Source organism: Bactrocera neohumeralis, chromosome 2 (genome assembly GCF_024586455.1).
Source record: "Bactrocera neohumeralis isolate Rockhampton chromosome 2, APGP_CSIRO_Bneo_wtdbg2-racon-allhic-juicebox.fasta_v2, whole genome shotgun sequence".
Taxonomy (NCBI): domain Eukaryota; kingdom Metazoa; phylum Arthropoda; class Insecta; order Diptera; family Tephritidae; genus Bactrocera; species Bactrocera neohumeralis.
In genome coordinates, this window is record NC_065919.1 from 61,627,205 (window position 1) to 61,649,905 (window position 22,701).

Consider the following 22,701-nt stretch of genomic DNA (forward strand, 5'->3'; position numbering starts at 1 on the left):
CAGGTAGCGCAGCTAATTAAGACTCAGAAAATATCTTCAGCTTTTTCTATTTTTCTACTATTGACTGATATCTTAATTAATTTTGGCGAAATCCCTTTTCTTTACTTGAAGAAATGTTTACATAGTTTTATACAAAGTATTTGCACTAATAACGATCCTCCTTCATCTAACCAGATCCGGTAGTGTTTGTACTACCTTATATTGATTGCTTTAATAAAAATGTAAAAATTATCTAACCTGCCAAAATCGGCCACTAAAATGCAATAAAGATAGCAAATATAAGTTCTAAGTCAAACTTCGAATGAATTTCAACACAATAAAAACAAATGCATGTTAATCCATCATATGAAGAATGTAGTCCAATTTTACTGATAAGTAATCAAATTTTTTGTCGATGCACCGAATCCGGACCGACACAAAACCTTTAAATTACCCCTTTTTAATTGTACAACTAGTAGTTTGTTTCTTGAACTACGGCCGATTGGTTCACGAAATGATGCGCAGTAAACTGAAAGTAAACGTCGTCCTTTTGGCTACGCTGGCCATTATAGTTTCGGGCTTCACTGCGACCGAAGCGACAATAGGATTTCTGCCACCGGAGATCCCAGCAGAGTCCAGTTCACGTATCGCGGAACCGGATGCAGGAATCAGTTTCAATCCGCGCGCCGATATTAACTATCGTTTACCGAACAATACCGAACCCATACACTATGACATCGAACTGACGACGAATGTGCATAACGGTACAAGAAATTTCACAGGCAAAGTACAGATTTTGTTCAACGTTGTCGAGGACACAAGGACTATTGTAGTGCATGCGCGTGAGCTGGAAGACTTCCAGGCCAGCATAAGAAACGAAAGTGGCATTGAATATGCATTGGTACCCACCTACGAACTAGAAAGGGAATTTCTCTCATTAACGCCACAACTTGCCACCGTCAATTTGAACAAGGGCACCAACTGGACTTTGACCATCACATATAAAGGAGAACTGCATACGGCATACAGCGGTTTTCACATAACATCCTACACTGATGCTGAAAATAAAGTACAGTAAGTATTGTGAAAAATTTCCTTATTTATGTTGACGCATAGAAGTGCCAGAGTGAATATGTATTTCCAACATTTACAGTTATATGGCCACAACACAATTTGAATCGACAAATGCCCGACATGCTTTTCCATGTTACGACGAACCAGCCAAACGTGCAACGTTTACGATTACCATCAGGCATGATGCTTCCTACAATGCCATATCCAATATGCCGAAAAACGAAACAGCAAGCTCGTAAGAAACTGGATATGCTTTATGCGTTTTAAGTTTGAAAACAAAAAACTCTCAATTTACAGCACCGGTGTGACCGTATTCGACAAAACGAATGTGACCATACCCACATATTTGATTGCTTTCCACATCTCAGATTATGCATATACCGAGGGTTCATTATTCGGGTTGCCGCATAGCCTTTACTCTAAGCCATCGGAAGTAGGAAATCATCAATTTGGTCTAGTAACGGGCATGTTGGTCCTACAAGGTTTGGCTGATTACTACAATGTGTCCTTCGTAATGCCACAATTGGCGCAGGTTGCAATACCCTCCAAGGGTGGTGCTATGGAAAATTGGGGTTTGGTAACCTATGGTGAAGCGTATTTGCTTTATAACAAAACCACTGGAACCACAGCTTCTCAATTTTCTATTGCCAATATTATAGCGCATGAGCTTACACATCAATGGTTCGGTAATCATGTTGCGGTCAGATGGTGGACATATTTGTGGCTAAAAGAAGGCTTTGCCACACTTTACTCATACGAAGTGTTGGATGAGGTGGGTCTCTGCCGGGTTTACTAAACAGAAATCGTGCAAGAAGCTAATAAGCATCTAATACTGTCCCTTGTTTTACTTTAGATTTTCCCCGAATGGGATGTTTATCAGAGGATGCACACAGCGGATTATCAATCAGCACTAATTTATGATGGCCAGGGCACTGTAGTGCCCCTGACGCATTATGCACAAACTCCGGCTGAGATATCGGCACGTTACGGCACTTCATCATATGCCAAGCCATCAAGTGTGCTGTTCATGTGGCAACACGCTTTGGGTGATAAGGTCTTCCGCAGCGCTTTAAACAAATATCTGACCAAAAAGTAAGTTCGCGTTAGCAGCTCTAGAAGCTTCCGAACTCCGTAATATCACGTTACTAATATGTATATTATTTCCTTTGTATCTTCTTTCCCAAACAGCGCCATCAGCTCCGCCGAGGAATGGGATCTATTTGACGCTCTGCAGAGCGCAGTTGATGAGCAACAGGTGTCCATACCCGCCAGCATACGGGTTATGTTCCCAACGTGGTCACAGCAATCCGGTTATCCGCTACTCACAGTGACGCGCGACTATAACACAAATACATTCACCGTCACACAAACCTTCTACAATGACAATAAAACACTTACTTCGGACAAAACCTTCTACGTGCCCTTCAACTACGTGTCACGCTCGAAATTTGATTACCGTGATACCACCGCCTCCCACTATCTGCTCAATGTCAAGGAAATCAATATTACAGATACCTCTGTTGGCGCTGATGACTGGCTGATCTTAAACAAACAATCCACCGGTTATTATCGTATTAACTATGATACGCGCAATTGGCAGCTAATTGCCGATGGCTTGGTGGAACGTCCAACAATTGTACATCCCCGTAATCGCGCACAACTCTTATATGACGCGTACAGGTTCGTTACCTATGACCGTTTGGAACATGCTATTCTCCTGCGTTTGCTCGCATACTTGCCCGGTGAGGATCAGTATGCACCTTGGTACATCGCCAGTTCCATCATTACCAACTACTATGGATATCTCAACGGACATGCGGACTATGAACAATTTCAATTATTCATCCAATCGCTGGTTAGCAACGCCTACGAATTGTTGCAGGTGAATGATGTGCCCGGCGAACAGTTTTTGCGTAAATACACACGTAGTACAATTGTTACTCTTGCCTGCACATTTGGTCTTGAGAATTGTCTCGTCGATAGCAATAACAAATTGAAGACGGTCATTAATGGTGGTAGTCCCATCGAACCTAATACCAGATCGCAGGCTTACTGCAATGGTCTTCGTCGTGCCAGCGATACCGATTTTGATTATTTCTACAATGACTTGCTTACATCAACCGACACGACTTACAGTTCCCTTCTACTTAGCGGCCTAGGTTGTTCTCAGAGCACCACGCAATTGGAGAAGTTTGTAAAGAGTTCTATTGATACTACTAACTCATTGACCAGTACGCAACGCACAACAATTTTGAGTGCGGTTTACTCGCGTGGTTCCACCGGTTTGTTACTCAGCATTGATTTTCTCAGCAACAACTGGGAAGCATACGCTAGCCTCTCGACCAACACAGGCGCTACTAATCCATTGAGTCGTGATATCGTGAGCATGTCTAATTATGTTAATAATAGAGATCAAGAAGCGAAGGTAAGTGTTATCGAATGAATAATGGTTAGACGCAAACAGCCAATTAATATACAATGATTTCATTGTAGCTTTTGGCTCTTGTCACTAAAGTGAAGAGTAGCGACAAAGTGGCAGCAAATCTGGAGGACACTGTGACAGCAAACATGAAAGTGAACTTTGATTGGTTGGATAAAAATAGCGCACAGGTCTTATCATTCGTGAAAACTTATCGCAGCAGCAGTGCAACATTCAGCGCATCCCTCTTGTCGGTGTTCATGGCGCTGGTTGTGGCGCTGGCCCGCTTTTGGTAAATAACTGGATGTATTAAAAGCGATACGAACCTACTCAGGCAATATTTAATAGACATAAGTAGAATACTGTGAAATAATATGTAGATGAAAAATTAAAAGAAAAAAAATTACAAAAAAACTGTTTCAAAAATTTACCGCTATTTATTGATCACAACCGAAAATATATACAAAATTTTTATTTAGATAAGATCATAAGGTTCAGTAATAGTACTTAGATTTTATAGAAATCTTCGATCAACGTAAAAAAATAGTAAGTTGTACTCTCCTTTTGTTGCTTTACTGTTAAGAATTCTAAGGAAATGTGAAACACTTAGAGGGATGGTGTAGGATGTCTTTATTTTCCAAGTATCTAAAATCTAATGTTTGTAAATGGTGAGAATATCGTAATGCTTGCTAAGAAACTAACAGGTCGACCAAACATTTTATCTATACATCTATAACTATATTCACAAGTAATATTTCAAAAAATTTTCAAAGGCGCTACATACAAGGAGCTTTCCTAAGTAAATAGGATTTTTTGAATCTAACCCCTGTTGGCGTTATCGACTGGTGCGTTAGAATCTTTATCGTTAGTCTTTATCGATTGTTCAGTGAGAATTTCATGACATTTCATTGATTGAAAGTGAAGTTATTGCGTTTTAAGTGTCAGTATGTTTGTGTTATCGGTGCGACAATGAGCTTCGAACAAAGAGCCAACATTAAATTTTGTTTTAAAATTGGTGAAACTTTTACCGAAACGTTTCAATTGATGAAACAAGTTTATGGCGATGATTGCCGATGCCGTAGCAGAGTGCACTAGTGGTTTCAACGTTTTCAAAATGGCCGTGAGGACATAAATGACGATCAACATGTGGGCCAATCAAAATCCGTGATCACCGCAAATTCCATCGAAACTGTGCGTGAATTCACCAAAAATCAGCCGAAATCATCATTGAAATTCATGGAAATGGAATTGAACATCTCTGAAACATCGATTTATCGCATTTTGACCGAACATTTGGGCTTACGAAAGGTGTGTGCACGGTTTGTTCCGCACTAATTGACTGACGACCAAAAATTGCTCAGAATCTAACACTCGAAGGACATCATTAAACCGATTATTTGACCAAAAATCACATTTTAACCATTAACCACTCCCCGTATTCACTTGATATGGCACCTTTCCTTTCGGAAAAATGCATTTGCCGAAAGGAAAGCGTTATGCAGACGTAAAAGCCATTCAAACGGCTTACACCGGCATGCTGGCAACCATACCGGCCAACGAGCTAAAACACTCGTTCGACATGCCTTTGGACCGTGCAAAAGTCTGTTTTGAAGCAGTAGGAGACTATTTTGAATAAAATAAATTGATTTTGCCAAAAAAACCATTTATTCAGTTTTTTTTTTAGTCCTGTTTGCTTTGGAACGCAAACTGACAACTTTTGGCCCCAAGATAATGTACCGTCGCAAACAGTTTCTTCGTAAGCTTTTAACAAAATTTTCAACTAATATCGTACTGGACCCACCGTCGAACTAAATAGACAAAGTGTATCCCAGAAAAGAAACCGCAAGCAAAACGAAGCGATGGGAACTCAAACCCAAACAAGGGAGAACAGAGTAACACAGTGCAGCAGCACCAAGGCACTTCAGTGATGGGGCCAGAGATGGCTGTCATAAACGGCAACTTCACCGTATCACTCTTCAGATTATTGAGTCTAGTTTCAGGCTACGTTCTCGACAACGCAGCAGGTCCCCAAACAGAGTTTCGCTCTTTCGAAAGCTTTAGGGGTTACAAGGTAATCAAATGCGGAAACCAAGTAGCATTGTATTACTGGACTGGCAGTGTAGTTGAAATTAGTGACGGCTTCGAAGGCATCAAATTTCATATGAGTTTTTAAAGTGTTATTAAAAACTATAAACATTTTTTCACAAGTTGCGAAATCTTGGTTGGAATTCTCTTTCTATATTCTAGGTTTGCATCCCCTAATAGTATATAATAATATACCATGATACAAGTCAATCCTTTTACTGCTCTAAACGCATGTCCGTCGGAGTTCTTCTGAAATCTCTTCGCCATTGAGATATAAACACTGTTTAGACAAAATACATAATTATTTTAAACCCATAACACGGAGAGAGGAAGAGGAAGACCTCCACTCCGTTGGAAGACCAAGTGGAGAAGAACCTGGCTTCGCTTGGAATATCCAATTGGCGCCACGTTGCGAAAAGAAGAAACGACTGGCGCGCTGTTGTTAACTCGGCTATAATCACGTTAGCAGTGTCTGCGCCAGTAAAGAAGAAGAAGAATAACGCATAATACCGTTGTTAAATAACCACCACGCGAATTTAACACTTTTTTTTAGCGGCTGTTAAACTTTCTAAGTGTACCTTCATTAATGTTCACTAGTCGAATCGCCAAAATGAGATTAAACGCATTTTAACTATTTCTCTTCATTATCGTCTTCCGTCAATGAAATTCTTCCCCTTCCCGACATACTTACAAGATCACGAAGGCATAAATGAAATTATGAAGAATACGTGCCAATGGATTCGTAATAATCTAAATTGCTTTCTAAAGAAGAAATCAGTTTTGAACTGCAGTATCTTAAACGTTTCTATTATTTCTAACACATTACATTGTGATAAAAAAAACACGAAGAAATTTTAATTAAATTCCCCGCTTAAATGATATTTCAAAAATATATACATTGCTAAGTTGGTAGGACTGTCCTTAATTACTGTGCTAAATATGACCGAAAACCCTCAGGCAAGCGTTAGAGAAATGGCAAGAGAGCTCCACATCTCTCGTGAGTCCGTTCGAATGATTTTGGTGGATATTTTGGGTACAAAACGCGTTCTTACTCGACTCATCCCGATAAAGCTGAATTTTTATCAAAAAGAATACCGTAAACCGATCTTTCTGGATATTCTTGTTCGTGCGAATTCCGATCGCACATTCATGAAGAGCATTATAACTGCCGATGAGATATGTGTTTGTGAATTTGATTTGCAAACAAGTCAACAATCATCGGAATGGAGGGAAAAAATGTGCTGAATCCAAAAAAAACACGCCTAAGCCGCTCGAAAAGCCGCTGATCGAAGAGATAAAACAAAATTCTCTGAAGGTCATAATAAAAGTGTTTATGAAAGGGTTTTGAAGACTGAAAAAATCTTTTCCATAAATGTATTACATCTGGAGGGTTTTACTTTGAAGGCGACAAAATAAATATTGATGCATAATTAAATATTCCGTGTTTTACTTACACTTTTCGGGTACGTTTTTGTCAAAATGTATTATATTGCCATCAATACTTTTCGTCGCCCACTTAAGTGACTCAACATAAATAAAACCGTCTTAATGGCTTTATAGCGTTCGTAAGATACGATAAGGTAACACGATTGATTTATTTCTTTTTAACCCACTAAATCAAATTTACGTAACTTGGCTTAGTTGCGCATACGTGACGTAATGCATAATTCTCTAAAATAATAATTTTTATGATTATCGTGCAAATATGCCATACTGTCAAATTTCAATTTTTATTTTTCAAGTCAATAATGGTTTCTTCACCTTCAAGTTGTTTGTATCACCTAGATCTAATCGAGATAGCTATTGTGTAGTATATATAATATAAATAATCAAAATGACGTACGTACTCAAATCCGAGTGACTGTCTCTTTGACCATCGTCGATATTGTAGGCGGCCGTAATCGGTTTATTGTCACACCCAAAAAATGTCAATTAACAATAAATTAAGGCTATGGTAGGAACAATGCTAAAATCAGATGATAACCACACCCACCTTTTATAAAGCGGTTATCTTGAAATCTACTAAAACTGCGATAACTCACCAAATAAATACTTCAGAAACATCAAATTCCATACTCTTAATGACACGGAAAAAATGTAAAGGGATTGAAATCACCACCGCCCAATTGTAGGTGAAATCTTTTGTTATAATCTACCAATATTAAAAAATTAACAATCGTAACATTATTGTTAAAGTCGGAAAAAATGTCAATTAACAATTTAAATTAATAACTTGGTAGGAACAATGCTAAAATCACGATGATAACAAAATCCCACCTTTTTAAAGCTTGAAATCTACTAAAACTGCGATAACCCACCAAATAAATACTTTAGAAACATCAAATTCCATACTCTCAATGACACGGAAAAAATTTAAAGGGATTGAAATCACCACCGCCCAATTGTAGGTGAAATCTTTTGTTATAATCTACCAATATTAAAAAATTAACAATCGTAACATTATTTTTGTATTCGTTTATTGCGCTGGGAAAGTCGGACTTCAACCACGCCTACTTCCCATATATCACAATTTCAAATTCCATTTTCACTTTGCATTATTTAAATCAAAAACCAATAACTTTGCAAAAATACTGCTTTTAAGGAATTATATACGACAAATATACACAAAATTGAGCTGTAACTTTTCAAGCACCCAGATAGAAGGCTTTCAATTCAATTTTGTTACAAAAATTAGAGTTCTGTAAAGAATTTGTTTCGAGTGTTTCACTCAACTTATGGTCAACATAATCAACCTACTGAGCGTAGTATTTGCAACGCCATCACCCATCTTGACACCCAGCATTCCTTATTGATTAGTATTCGAACGAAAAGACCACGTCCAACATGTATGAAGAAAATATAGCAGCCGTAGCTGACGGTGTTCACAAAGGGCGTAGAAAATGGATTTGGCGCCGTTCGCAGCAACTCGGACTGACGTATGGAACGACTTGACGCATTTTACGTCGATATATTAAATTGAAAACGTACAAAAGCTTATACAAGAACTGACGCCGCGTCGCTTCCCAAGCGACATTTCTTTGCTCTATAGGCTTTTGGAAAGTTACAAGAATTTCCGACGTTTCCGAACCAAATTTTGTTCAGCGATCTGATCACGGCCAACATTTGAAAGAAACACAGGGTTTGTCCGGAAAGTAATAGGACTGAGTCGATTTGAAAAAAATTTATTGAACCAATCTGTACAATTCTTTAAAAACTTTCAAAATAGGCTAGGCTGGATCGAGTTCGTTCCGTTTCAGCAGCATATCGCAGGCGTTGATTCGGTCCAGAAGGTTTTTGCGTCAAATCATGCGGCACCCAAATATCAAGTTTGTTGTGTATCCAGCCTTCTACTGATGGTTTAAAATGGTTTGATGACAAACTCCCATCTTCTGGGCGATGTCATGAGATCCCACATGCCGGTCTAACTCGATGTTTTCCATGATTTGATCGGTATTCGGCGTCACAGGTCTTCCGCCAGCTGGCTTATCATGGTGATTTGCCTTTGACGAAGGACAAGCGCGAATTTCGGGGTTATTGAACTCCATGTTTACACGTCTACAACTGTTGAACGCAATGTCCAAACTACATAGTCATGCATAGCATCGCTTTGTCAGCAATTTACTTTTAGTCTTTCAGTTTGTATGGCAGCTATATCCTATAGTGGTGCGATATCGACAGTTCGGACAAATGAGCAACACTTTGAGGTGGAAGGGACGCATGTAAAATTTCCAATTAGTATCATAAAAACTATGGGAGTATTTTCTGACATCAGCAAAATAACAAGTCAATTGAAAAGTTCTCGGTCTACCATAGCAAACAAACATTTTTTTGGCAATATTTGTTTTTCTAATTCAACATAATTCCCTTCAAGAGTCTGAATATAGCGACCCTACAACTTTCGTTCGTTAGAGCAAATGTACGCGATTAAATCCTGTGTAAAACTCAGTAAATCTGCAACAGAGACTTTGATATAATCAAGCAGGCTTACTTAGATGTTGATTTAGCAAGAAGTGGTGTATTTCGGTGTCATCAGACCTTTTTAGAGGACCGGAAAGAGGTCACTGATGAATGAGCAAATCCAAAGTGAAAACGATGCTCATTGTATTTTTTGTCATCAAAGGCATCGTCCACCATGAATTTTTTCCTCCCGAATAAACCGTCAACGCCAAGTTTTACGTGGAAATCTTTAAGAGACTCAAACGAAGGTTAAATCGGGTCCGAAAAGACATCGCGGCGGATTGGATGTGACGTCCCGGCCTTTTTAGTTTCCTTGCCTGAAAATGTCGATGAAAGACATGAATTTTGAGACGACAGAGGGACTCTCAAGGCTATTTCGGAGAATGCCTTCCCTGACACCTACAATGCTTGGAAATCGCGTTGGCAGCGCTGCATCGACGCAGAAGGAGCCTATTTTGAAAGTTTTTAAAGAATTGTAAGAATTGGTTCAATAATTTTTTTCAAATTGACTCAGTACTATTACTTTCTGCACAAACCCTGTATTTCATGCGCATCCCAAAATACAGACGCCAAAACCTTACCAGCCGACTTTTGCGTTTTTCCACGCTTAAGATCGGGTTCATCGTTTGCAGACTACGCGTATGTGCAATGATGGAGCCATGGTTCATACATTATCACATAACGACACAAAAACTCGGGTTTATTACGCTTGAACATCTCCAAACACTCCAAATTTAACGCAAGCTGTTCCGAATCATCTACTCGTCGTTGGTTTTTAGTCAAAAGTGATCTTGCGCGGCATCCACCCCGCACAAACTATTATAAACATTATTATTAAGAAGAGAAATAAAAACAAAAGACTTTTGATGATGGAGATGTATGTATTGATTGATGTTTTCCCCATAAAAACAACCATATACATATATCGATTAGATTTGAAGAATTTATTTGTGCTAAGTTTTATATCGAGATGTGATTTATATGTTGTCAAATGAAAACAACTGATCGAACTTAAAATTATATAATTTGGGAACATGGCGAAGAGAACATTTCATTGTAGATGCTTCAAAATGGAACGTGTGAGTACCGTTGTTCGTATTTACAAAAAGTTCTTCAACTTAAGCACATACTTCAATGTATATACCAATATACATATGTACATGTATCAATATAAGGGTGTACAAATGATTCAATTAAGTATGTGCGCAATACTGCATGCGAGAACGTGTTTCGCTTAATCTAAGCACAAGTATAAATTTAAACTATATAACTGTCCGCTAATATAGTTTATAAATAGTGATAAAATGGCACCCGAACCCCCGAAATTTGCCTAGAAACAAGCCTAACAACACAGTTGATAAGATTTACTATAATTTATGATTGATAAAAACCGAAATCCCATCAATATCACAAAGTACCCTTGAACGCAAATAACTATATACATATACATTAAATGAAGATTAGCAAGAATTGTTAGGCTTATTGAAGTATACTGTGGGCAAAAAATAGTTAGACTTTTTAATTTAAAATTTTCTACGTTGGTTTGCATGTCAGTGACATCTGCGCCAAATGACACATCAAGCTAATAATTAGTGATTAGTATAAGCTTGTCTTACTGAAATACACAAAGTGCATTTGGTGATTTTTACGATGAGTGAAAACAAAGAAGTTCGAGACCGAGTTGACGAGGAACCACATCCAAGATGGCCATCAACATCAACTTGTGATCAACACGTCAATAAAATAAAGGAATTGGTGCTTGAAAATCAACGAATAACAGTCAGAGATCTTACTGGCGTCATTGGAATATCGGAAGGATCGGTGAAAACCATTTTGAGGGATCATTTGGACCTAAGAGTGAAGCACGATTGGTTCCAAATTCCCTAATTTTTTTCGAAATAATGATTCCCGATTACCGGGATGTCATGAAACGTATTATTAATGGCGTTGAGTCTTTGATTTATAGTTACGATTTAATGTTATTAAATATCTTCGAGTATATTAATTATCCAATGTTATGACGCCAAGGATGTTGATAGGAAAAATTTAGCGGGATTCCCTTTGGTTGCCTCAGTACAGTACCAAACCAAGCAAGGACTGTCTAATGATTGATTTTCATTTTTAGGCATTTATTTTTCTTCTAGAAAGACTTACACCTCTACCAGGAATCTCTTATTGATCTTTAAGAAGTTTTGTGCAATCAACCTAGTCATGAAAGGCAAGAGACTTTTTTAAGCATGGAGGTCTAAAACTACTCAGCTACAGAAATGCAACTTTCAACAGCTAAGATTTAAAATACTTTTTAAACAATTGTTACGAAAGAACTGCTAACTGTTCCATTCTATATTTTTTTCTAAGAATATAACACCTAGTATATCTCTACGACACGTAAGTATAGGCAGGCAGACTTATAAGTTTTAAACGGCTAGTGTATTGATGGCGACTTAACCTAGAATCCCATCGAAAATGCCCTTAGGTGAAAAGTAAAATTTTCTTTTTAATTACTGAAAAATGTATGCCTCTCAAAAGGTGGGTATTCTATACACAAGAGGAGTTCTGGCAATCTGCTATTGAAAGTGTCTAATTTTACTAACTCACCTAATGACTCCGTGATATTTGTGATCTCCGAGATGGTTTACCGTGAATTATTTGTATGAGGGCAATAGCCTCGCTTTATCGCAATGGTTTTTAAAACCTCAGAAATAAATTTGAATATCTTGCTAACAGCTTGCTGCTTACAATGTTTCGTTGAAAAATTCGACCAGAAAAGCATTGAGTTTATCAGCACTGAAAACATAGTTTCATTTAAACTCACTACGGTATAGAAACTGTCTTCAGAACCCTACATTTCTGCTCGCTTGTCAAAAAAATTAAAGGCTGAAAACAAAAACAACAGTGGAATTATACATAAATGAGTGTATAGATATCTCATGGATAACTGGTATAAAATATTACTTTTCTTTATTAAGTGAATCTAATTAGTTTATACCAGTTGTTTGTTCGATTTCTCACCCCCATAGATCAGGCGAATCGAATCAAACTAATTTTACTTAAGTTTTAGCAGTTGCTTTAAAGATTTGTCACTCTGCACGGCCGACTAATTTTAAGTGATTTATAACATTTGCTTGTTCAATGTGTAACCTTCAAAGTTACTTGAATCAAAGCCGATTAATTTTAAATAATTTATAACAGTTACTTGTTCGGTTTATAACACTCAAAGGTAAGCCGAAACGAGGCAAACCAATTTTAATTCGACCAGTTGTTCTTCGAATTGTTATTCTCAAAACTTAGACCAACTAAATTCTACTAATTTTAACTAATTTATACGAGTTTCGTACTCTTGTTCCAACTAGTTTTAACTAGTTTATACGAATTCGAATTGTCACTCTCAAAACTTAAGCGAATCGGAGCCAACTAATTCCACTACTAAACTTATACCAGTCGCTCACTCGATTTGCCAATGTTTCGCTATGCGCAAGCAGCTAAATTTAATTAGTACCGCTAGCAGACATGAACAAGTTTTGAAGTTTTTCTCTTCAAATCCTATCTCTAGGAATCAGTGAAACAAATTTCAACGGTCAAGTTCAACCAATTATGATAAAACCAACGCGTTAAAGAGCTTAGCAATACATAAGTGGAAGCGATTAACAAATAAGTATTTGATTGTTAAGAAATGGTCATTCCAGGACTAAACGCAGCTAAAGTGATTTCTCAACAATGACGGAGACTAAAAGTTGGTTAGTGTCTCAAGTGTATCTTCATATACATATGTAGATACGTATCTACTTATTTTTCATTTGTGCTTGTGATACAAATATAATTATTTCGACGAGTCTATATCAAATAAATAAGCATATCATGATACAATTGAACTAAACACTTCTGCAAATGTGAATGAACGTTATTTGCAATAGTGCGAGTGTCATAACAGTAAAATGTATGTCATATAGATAAAAAGACAAAAAAAATCTACAGCAATAAAAATACTAAAATTTGACGCCTCTCAAACGGCCACTCCAAATTGCTATATACATAAGGCAAATGAGTACTTGAGTATGCATTGGTAGTAGTAGATTGCTTAGAACGCTTGTTAACACATTGTTTCTACATCATAGATTAGTTTAAATGAGCCTTTATAAGCATGTTCTAGTAGTGTGTCGTCCAATCAGAAGTCCATTAGATACATTATCGGATCGCTAGTCATAAATTGTTCATATATACTGACATACACGTATTATTCCTACAGAGAGATAAGAAGTCCGAAGTCAACAGCAAGCTTTTAAAAGTCTATAGCTCTCAACCATGCGCAGCATTTCGTTAATTGAGCTGCGGCTGCAAAGATCGCGAAATGTTTTGCAGCAAGTTGCAAGTGTGTGTTATAGTCCTTTTGGCCACATTGGCCCTTATTGGACATTGTGAAGCTGGTGTGTACAGTTTGCCGCCAATAGGCGATGAGAGTCCTTCAGCGCGTTTGATAAATGGTAGAATCGGCACCAGTGGTTCACCGAGAGCTGATCTCGATTATCGGCTACCAAACACCACCGAACCCGTGCACTACGATGTTGAACTGACGACAAATGTGCATAATGGCACGAAGGCTTTCCAGGGCACAGTTAATATTGTTATTAAAGTGATCGAAGATACAACGACAATTGTTTTGCATCAACGACAATTGAGCATTGTTAAAGTGACCATAAAAAATACTGATCTAGTCGATCCCACTGAGGAAACTTTAAATATTTCGTATGAAGAAGAACGCGAATTTCTGAGTCTGACGCCAGCCAATCAAACACTCACCTTCACCAAAGGCAGCAATTGGAACTTAACCATTAGCTACACGGGTGAATTGCGTGAGGACAATGCTGGGTTCTACCTGTCAACATATACTAGTCTCCAGGGCCAGGAACGGTAAGTGGCCATGTTAAATATTTCAATTTATTCATGCAAGCTGATCACCTCGAATTTACACAGTTATTTGGCAACCACACAATTCGAGTCGACCGATGCACGTCACGCCTTTCCATGCTACGATGAGCCAGCCAAACGTGCCACATTCAGCATTATTCTTCATCATAATCCTTCTTATAATGCTATATCCAACATGCCATTGGACGAAACCCTCAGCACGTAAGTAATTTTTAGTCGCATATTTAGCATAACTATAATATCTCCTTTATTTCGCAAGGCCTGGCTATTCCGTCTTTGAAAAAACTGTAAATATGCCGTCTTATTTGGTCGCGTTCATTGTGTCCGACTTTGAGTATACGGAAGGTGTCTTAAATGCGCGTGCACAACGCATTTACACACGTCCCGGCACTGTGGATGAACAAGAGTTCGCTTTGGTATCTGGTTTATTGCTGCTGCGTCGTCTTGAGGAATACTACGATGTGCAATTCGCACTGCCGAAAATCTACCAAGTTGGTGTGCCCGATTTCGCTGCTGGTGCTATGGAAAACTGGGGTTTGGCTACATATCGCGAAGAGTATATGTTGTACAATACCGAGAACTCGACCACGAGTACACAAACCAATATCGCTACCATTGTTGCACACGAATACTGTCATCAGTGGTTTGGCAATTTGGTAGCCATCAAGTGGTGGACATATCTTTGGCTTAAAGAAGGTTTTGCTACATTGTTCTCCTGGCAGGCAACAGACGAGGTAAGCGCAAACATTTCAGATAGAATTCACGTAGCATTACTCTAAGCGTGCTTAATTTTACTTCTACTCGTTAGGCTTACCCAGAATGGGATGTGTATCAAATGTTCCTCACTGGCGACTATCAACGTGCACTAACCTCCGATGGTACGGGTCAAATGCCTCCAATGTCGCATTATGTGCAAACACCAGCAGAAATTTCCAGCCGTTACGATTCTATTTCATACTCGAAAGCTGGTTCCGTACTGTACATGTGGCAAAGCGCGTTCCCTAAGAATGTTTTCCGTCAAGGCTTGAATCTCTATTTGACCTCAAAGTAAGAACGAACTGTAAAATGTTTATTACAAATATCTTGCTACATCGCATAATCGGAAACTGCGTATCAAACATACAACTGGTACAAATAACAGACTGGTACCATATAATCAGAAATCAAAAGAATACCTGCAAGTTATAAAACTTAAGTGAGTTACTCACGTGCGGATTACTAATTTCACATATTAAATTCTTAATAAGACAGCAGCACTCAGAAGAAGCGACTATATCGATACTAAAACTTACCGATCTAAACGTGGTTAGATCACCGAAATAACAGCCCTTAGCCGAATAAAATCCGGGTCAATTCCGGTGCGTAGAAACGGCTGTTGTGGGAATTGGCGTGTATTGAGTCTCGTCTCTTGGGCCTTCCGTTAGATGACATGGACAACAACTTGACTAACACTTACCATCCTAACGGAGGCTTGGTACCCGTTAGAACAACGACAACAACTATGTCGATACTACAACGACAATTCGTTCCCGCGAGAGTCGGGTCTACATAACCCCGAGGGACCCGGATTTTTAACCGATTGAATATTCTGCTGCTATAAACGATCAAAAATTTCAATTTTCGAATTTACTTTCGAAAAACGGTTTTACTTAGAAATTGAACTCTCAAAAAAACTTCTTTATCCAGTACAGTCGAATGATGACTATAGTTTCCCCTATAGTTTTTTTCAGTTTGAGATTCCCCGATCTTTTAAACACATTTTTATTTGTTGATTTCATAATAATAATATAAATATGTAAAACAAACTCCTTATATTGTATATAATTCTCATTATTTAACAGCCAATTCAGTGCCGCTGATGAGGAGCAACTTTTCGAATCGCTCGGCATTGCAGCCGGTGCCAATAACGTACCGATTCCAGCCACAATGCAAAATATGTTTGGTAGTTGGTCTCGTCAATCCACCTATCCGCTGCTGACCGTTACACGTAATTACAACAACAAATCGTTCACCGTACAGCAGGATGCCTTCTACGACGATACGAACACCAAATCGGATCAAACTTGGTACATACCCTTTAACTATGCACACAAAGCGAATCCGGATCATCGTAATACCACCGCTTCGCATTTCTTATTGAATGTCAAAGAGATCGCAATCCAAGACAATGATTTGGCAGCCGATGACTGGCTGCTACTGAACAAACAATCTACCGGTTTTTATCGCATCAATTATGATGAACAAAATTGGAAACTACTTAGTGAAGCGCTACAAACACAAACTTTCAAATTCGATCCACGTAATCGTGCACAGCTTATTTTTGATGCCTACAAGTTCAGTTCGACTGGACGCCTTAGCCAGGATATCTTCTTGAATTTACTACAATACCTGCCGAATGAAGATCAATATGCGCCATGGACAACAGTCTACTCCGTAATTGTTACTTTCAATACTTACCTGAATGGTGATGCGGATTATAAAAATTTCCAATTATTTATTGGTGAATTGGTTTCGAATATCTATGAAAAATTGGGTATCAATGACGTAAGCGGCGAACATCATCTCACTAAATCCATACGTAATATCGCCATTAATCTTGCCTGTATGGCTGGCATTGAGAGCTGTCTTCAAGAGACCAATAACAAATTGAAAGAATTCGTTAATAATAATATTGCAATCGAACCAAATCTACAACTGCAAATCTATTGTAACGGTCTAAAGCAATCCGGCGATGCCGAATTCAATTTCGTCTATAATCGATTAATGGATTCCGATGATCAGGCATTGCGTCGTACGCTCATCACATCGTTGGGTTGCTCGACAACCGAATCACAATTGAAAAGCTTCGTGGAGAGCTCAATTGATGAGTCCGCCGGGTGGCGTGTACAAGAGCGCATCACAATACTTAGTGCAGCATATTCGGCCAGCAGTGTTGGACTTAGTGTAAGCATTGATTTTCTCAGCGAAAATTGGGAGGCTTACGGCAATTTGACGTCAGGTTTCGGCGGTGAGAATCCACTCAATACAGCTATGGTAGGCATGGCCGCATACGTGGTCAATGAGGAACAGCAAGCCAAAGTGAGTATGAATTGGCCAAATAAAATATATATATATATTGAAAAATACTAAAATTACATGGAATTATCAATAAATAATTATTTTATTTTTTTTTTTAGTATTTCGCCTTGGTGGATAAGGTTAAGGGCAGCAATAAGGTGCAATCCAATTTGGAGGATGTCGTCAAGGCTCGCGTGCAGACTAATTTCGACTGGTTGAACAACAATCGTGCTCCGATTATGTCCTGGGTGAATGCCAATGTCGTTAAATCTGGCAGCGCGACGCTCAGCGCATCATTGGCAACGCTGTTCACAGCGTTCACCGTTGTGTTGGCACGTTATTTTTAAAATGTTAGTTTAATAACTTGAAATATGTAGATTTGTACATAATTGGCAACTCTTGGCGCAGAATTTGTGTGATTGAAACTAGTTTGTAAATAAGATATTAAATAATAATAAATAAATTTTTACACACAAAACATTTTTTTTAACTTTAAGTATGCTAGAGTGGCTTAGGTGAATCCTACGTTAGAAATAAATATCTTATTGGTTGAAAAGTCGCTGCAAAGTCAGTCGTACGCTTCATAAACATACATTATCATATTATAAACGTACATATACTAATAATAAATGATCAAATTAAGCGTGAGAACTGCTCGTCAAAGTTCATTAATGCTCGTAAATGATACAGCATTCTTTGTAGCAACACACGTGAAACCTCACACGCCACACAATTTACAACTAACGGTTACCATAAAATGTCTTATCAATGAATGGTAATATGTACTCTCATTAACTTGGCAGAAATAATACAAAAACAAAAAGTTAAACAAAATTTATTGGCCTACCAAATGACATTATAAAAATCATTTATTGTTTTACGACGGCCACAGAGTACACACACGCAATATTTGCAGTTCACTGTTAGCCTGTAACTAGTAGAGCTGACGACACTACATTCAATAATTATTATTATAAATTTGGTAATAAATATTCAATTCTTATCAACTAAATTCGCAATAACTAAGAACCCTATCTAGAGCATTAAAAATCTAATAATGAACTCGTGATAGTTGTAAATTCATTTGTATTCGATATTTCGTTTAGTTTTTATTACTACCTTAAATTTATGAGATTGTGTTCTTTTTGACGATTTATGAAGGTTAAGACTATCTTTCCGCTTATAGTTTATAAACACTAGGGGAGTTCGATAAGTCAGTGCTTTTCAAAGTAAACAAAAATAAATTTAGTAACAGGCAGTTCTATTAATTTTTCTAAGCGTTTATCTCAGGATATCTCAAGCTTATCAAACTTTTTTAACACTTTTATACCTACGCAATATGCTCACTTAACGGTTTTTTGTGAGACCTAATACTAATGGATAAAAATATGAAGTTATATTTATCAAAATCTTCCGTTTAACACAACTAAGTGACTTTAGGAGACCTTATGTCTGTGTAACTGGCGATACCCTCAGTTAGATTTGACATATCTTGATATGCCATAAGAGCTTTGAGAATATTTATTTTAAAAATCAAAGCGACTTGTTTGACGCTAATAATTTTGATCTAATCCACGCCCCAACGGGCGCTAACTTTCTAACATTGACGCCTAACGAGGGTGTGCGCTGTGCTTGGGTGGATAAAGAAGGCATCGTTGATACAACAGTTGAAAAATTTAGCATCCAAAGGGAAACCACTCCAAACTAATGGAAAGTTTCAAGACCAGAGCATACTCTTGTAGGTCCCAAAGAGGTGACGTAGTGACTGATGTCCTGAAGTTATGGAGGGAACACTTCCCAAGGGCCGATGGATTACCGGCCAAGCTAGTCAAATATGGCAGCAAAGAACTGACAATCATGCATGCATCGGCTTTTTTGCAAGATATGGTAGGATGAAAGCATGCCCGATGATTGGAACCTAAGTGTGATCTGTCTAATCCACAAAAATCGAGACCCCTCAATCAGCCCCAATTATGGTGGGATAAACCTTCTTAAAATCGCATATAAGGTCTTAACGAGCGTAGTATGTGAATTGGACCGTTTCAGGGTGGCTTTGGACCTGGAAAGTCTACTAAGGTCCAAATTTTCACCATGCGTCAAATCTTGGAAAATACCCATGAAAGGAAGATCGACACTCACCACCTCTTCGTTGATTTCAATACTGCCTCTGTGCCGCTATGTCTAAACTTGATATCCCCGCAAAACTAATGCAGATGTGTACAGCGAATGAAGAGACAGCGGCTGCGCTGGCTAGGTCAGGTTGTCCGGGTGGAAGAGCACACGCGAGGTGCTCGATTCAATATCAGTTCAGGTTTTCGATTCAATATCAGTCAAGACGATTAATACAAGAACCTTGAATAATAATATTCAGCACGTCACAGCTGACATACGGCCCCAATGGTTGAAAAAAGTTATCGAAAATAGGGCTTCACGGCTGGAATTTGTCCGAGCCAGCTGCGGCTCTTATTTGCCTTAAATCCTCTTTATAATAAAATAGTCCATCCGTCCGTGCAAGCTGTAACTTGAGTAAAATTTGAGATATCTCGATGAAGCTTGGTATTTCTTAGTTCAAAAAAAGTTCGACTTCGTAGATGGGCGTAATCGGACTAACCGATTACATATAAAGTGCCATAACTAAACACTAAATTAAGATATAAAACTGTAATTTGGTACAGGGGATCGCAGTGGCAAGGGGCACATATGGACAAAAATTTGTGAAAAAGTGGGCGTAGCCCCGCCCTCTAACAAGTTTAGTGTACATAAGTATATCCTAAACCACTTAAGCTACAACAACCAAATTTGGTGAGTACAAATCTTATAAGAACTTCTACCGGCAGTGTGAAAATGGATGAAATCGGAGTATGAGCCCGCTCACTCCCAATACATATAACGGTGGCATCGCCTACTTTTTGGTGAAATCCCATATCCCGAGACCCGACCAACCAATTTCGACAAAATTTAATGTGTGACATTCTTTTTACATTCTTATGACACAGTGCGAAAATGAACGAACTCGGACAACGACCACGCCTGCTTCCCATATAACATAACTTTAAAATCCACTTAATCAGTTCAGTTTCCAGTACACAAATCAAGATGAAATTAATATAACGGAATAAAACTTTGCACGAATAATGTCTTTAGTGTGTGCCAACTTATGACCAAAAAATGTTTAAATCCAATAAAAATTGTTCACGCGCCTAGGTACCGAATATTCAGACCCCGGTACCTATAGTTGACTTTTGATCGAAAATGTCGGTCAGTTTGTGATATATATAACTGAAATATATAGTATGTCTGTATGTCAAAAATGTGTTGAATCGGACCAATATTTCCCTAAGTCCCCATATACTTAATATAAAGATTTTGGAACTTCCGGTTGACTTTGTACCGCATATATCGGCCAATATGTACATAAGTTATCCCAATGAAAATAAGAGAGCGTGTTTTACTCATAACAGTATATCTTTGTGCCTAAAATAGATAAATTTGAGCGAAAACTTGACCCAGCGCCTTTTAACTTTTATCAGGATTTTAGAATACCCGGCTGACTTTATGCTATATGATTGATTTTACCCCGTAAAGTATTCCCCTGAGCATAAAATGTTCGCTTGCACCCGAACTTAGCCCTTCCTTACTTGTTTCCGTATATTATATATATGGTTTCTTATGGAAATTGACTGGACATATTTCCTTGTAGTTTTGTTCAATAAATATATGACACGTTTCCAGATCTATAGCCTTTATAATTATTATAATTATATCATGTACGTATCTTTAGCTTGAAGTTTAGGAAACACCTGAAAATATTTCACACACTTTTAATGTCTACAAAATTCACTCAAATTTCAAGCTCAACTAATTATTTCGAATAAATAAATAATACTTGTGAGCATATTAAATGGCACGTAGCACTTTATATTTGCATGCATACGCTAATGAAATTGAAATTGCTTGTGAAATTGAAAAAAAGCAATCAAATGGTGATAATTTACAAGTATTTACAGTATTTATTGTTTGTGTAATAATAACAGTTTTCGATTGGTCATTTCTCTACTCCATATGTTCAACTGTTTTACTACGAAATTTGTATGTGAGAGCAATAGCAAAGGTGACTAGTTGTACTCAACAGAAGAGAGTTTATGAATATATATGTACATATATGTAAGTAATTACAATGGGAGTATGATTTATTATTTCGTTTGAATATTATATATTGGGTCATTCACTAAGTAATTTCGTTTGAAACCAACAGTTGATCTTATTGAATTTTTTTGCAGCCAAAATCACACTTAAACGCTTTAACGGTAAATATATGTATGATATAGTAGGGCTTTTTTGTAAAATTTTTCGTAAATTTGTTGCAACAATTTTTATTTGTTGTCTTATCGAAGATGAAAGCTCGAAAACAGCATTTTCGGCATACTTTTCTGTTTTACTATCAAAAGCGTAAAAATGCAGTTCAAGCAAGGCGAAAATCATGTGTTGTGTACGGAGGAGATACTATATTTAACCGAACGCCAATGCGGTTAAAATGCTCTTAAAAAATGTTATGTTGTATGTTTGGTGAGATTTCAAAGAGATCGTTTATTTTAAGATTTTTCTTGACAATGCCACGATTAATTCTAAAGTGTATGGCGATCAGCTGTAACCAAATTGAGTGATACGCGCAAAGAGAAGGAGAAAATGTGTAGTGCGCCACCAGGATAATGCGTGATCTCTTATAAGTTTGATCACTCACCAAAAGTTATTGCAGCTAGAATGGGTTGTGCTATCACACCCACCATATTTTGTAGACTTGGCACCTTTATATATGATTTCATAAAATGTTTTACACAATAAAACAATCGTGTTTGAATTGCACTAAAAAAACAAATAAAATTACTTAGTGAACAACCGAATATACCTAATTTAATTTATGCATTATTTTCTGATAGAACAAGGCTTGGCGCATCGACAACAAATAGTTGCTGCCTTAAATTTGTCAAGTATTAGAGAGTAGTAAACCGAACAAATTATGCCAGCTGCCCAAAAAGGCTGGAAACAGTTGCTGTCCAACCTCTAAACTTCCCTCGCTTGCGTGTAATAGTAAGATTCTCCTGTCTTTAGTGAAGACCTGATTTTTACGGCGCAAAATTACATTAAAAGTAAGTCCTTGCTGACAAATATGATTTATTTCAAGTCGTATGTTTTTAGTGTTAAAA

General features: G+C 37.7%; 2 protein-coding genes across 2 annotated transcripts; both read left to right on the top strand.

The window, feature by feature from the left end:
- The first annotated feature begins 493 nt into the window (after positions 1-493).
- On the top strand, positions 494-3,768 carry LOC126762181 (aminopeptidase N-like). Its single transcript, XM_050478776.1, has 6 exons — positions 494-1,053; positions 1,133-1,288; positions 1,351-1,825; positions 1,907-2,145; positions 2,242-3,478; positions 3,547-3,768. Exons 1-6 carry the CDS (start codon positions 494-496, stop codon positions 3,766-3,768), a joined length of 2,889 nt encoding a protein of 962 aa, XP_050334733.1.
- A 10,048-nt stretch (positions 3,769-13,816) lies between these two features.
- LOC126764659 (aminopeptidase N) lies at positions 13,817-17,966 on the top strand. The gene is made up of 6 exons (XM_050482319.1): positions 13,817-14,422; positions 14,486-14,641; positions 14,700-15,174; positions 15,249-15,487; positions 16,282-17,518; positions 17,617-17,966. The coding sequence occupies exons 1-6, from the start codon at positions 13,863-13,865 to the stop codon at positions 17,842-17,844; spliced, it is 2,895 nt and encodes a 964-aa protein (XP_050338276.1). The 5' UTR covers positions 13,817-13,862; the 3' UTR covers positions 17,845-17,966.
- Positions 17,967-22,701: the final 4,735 nt, after the last annotated feature.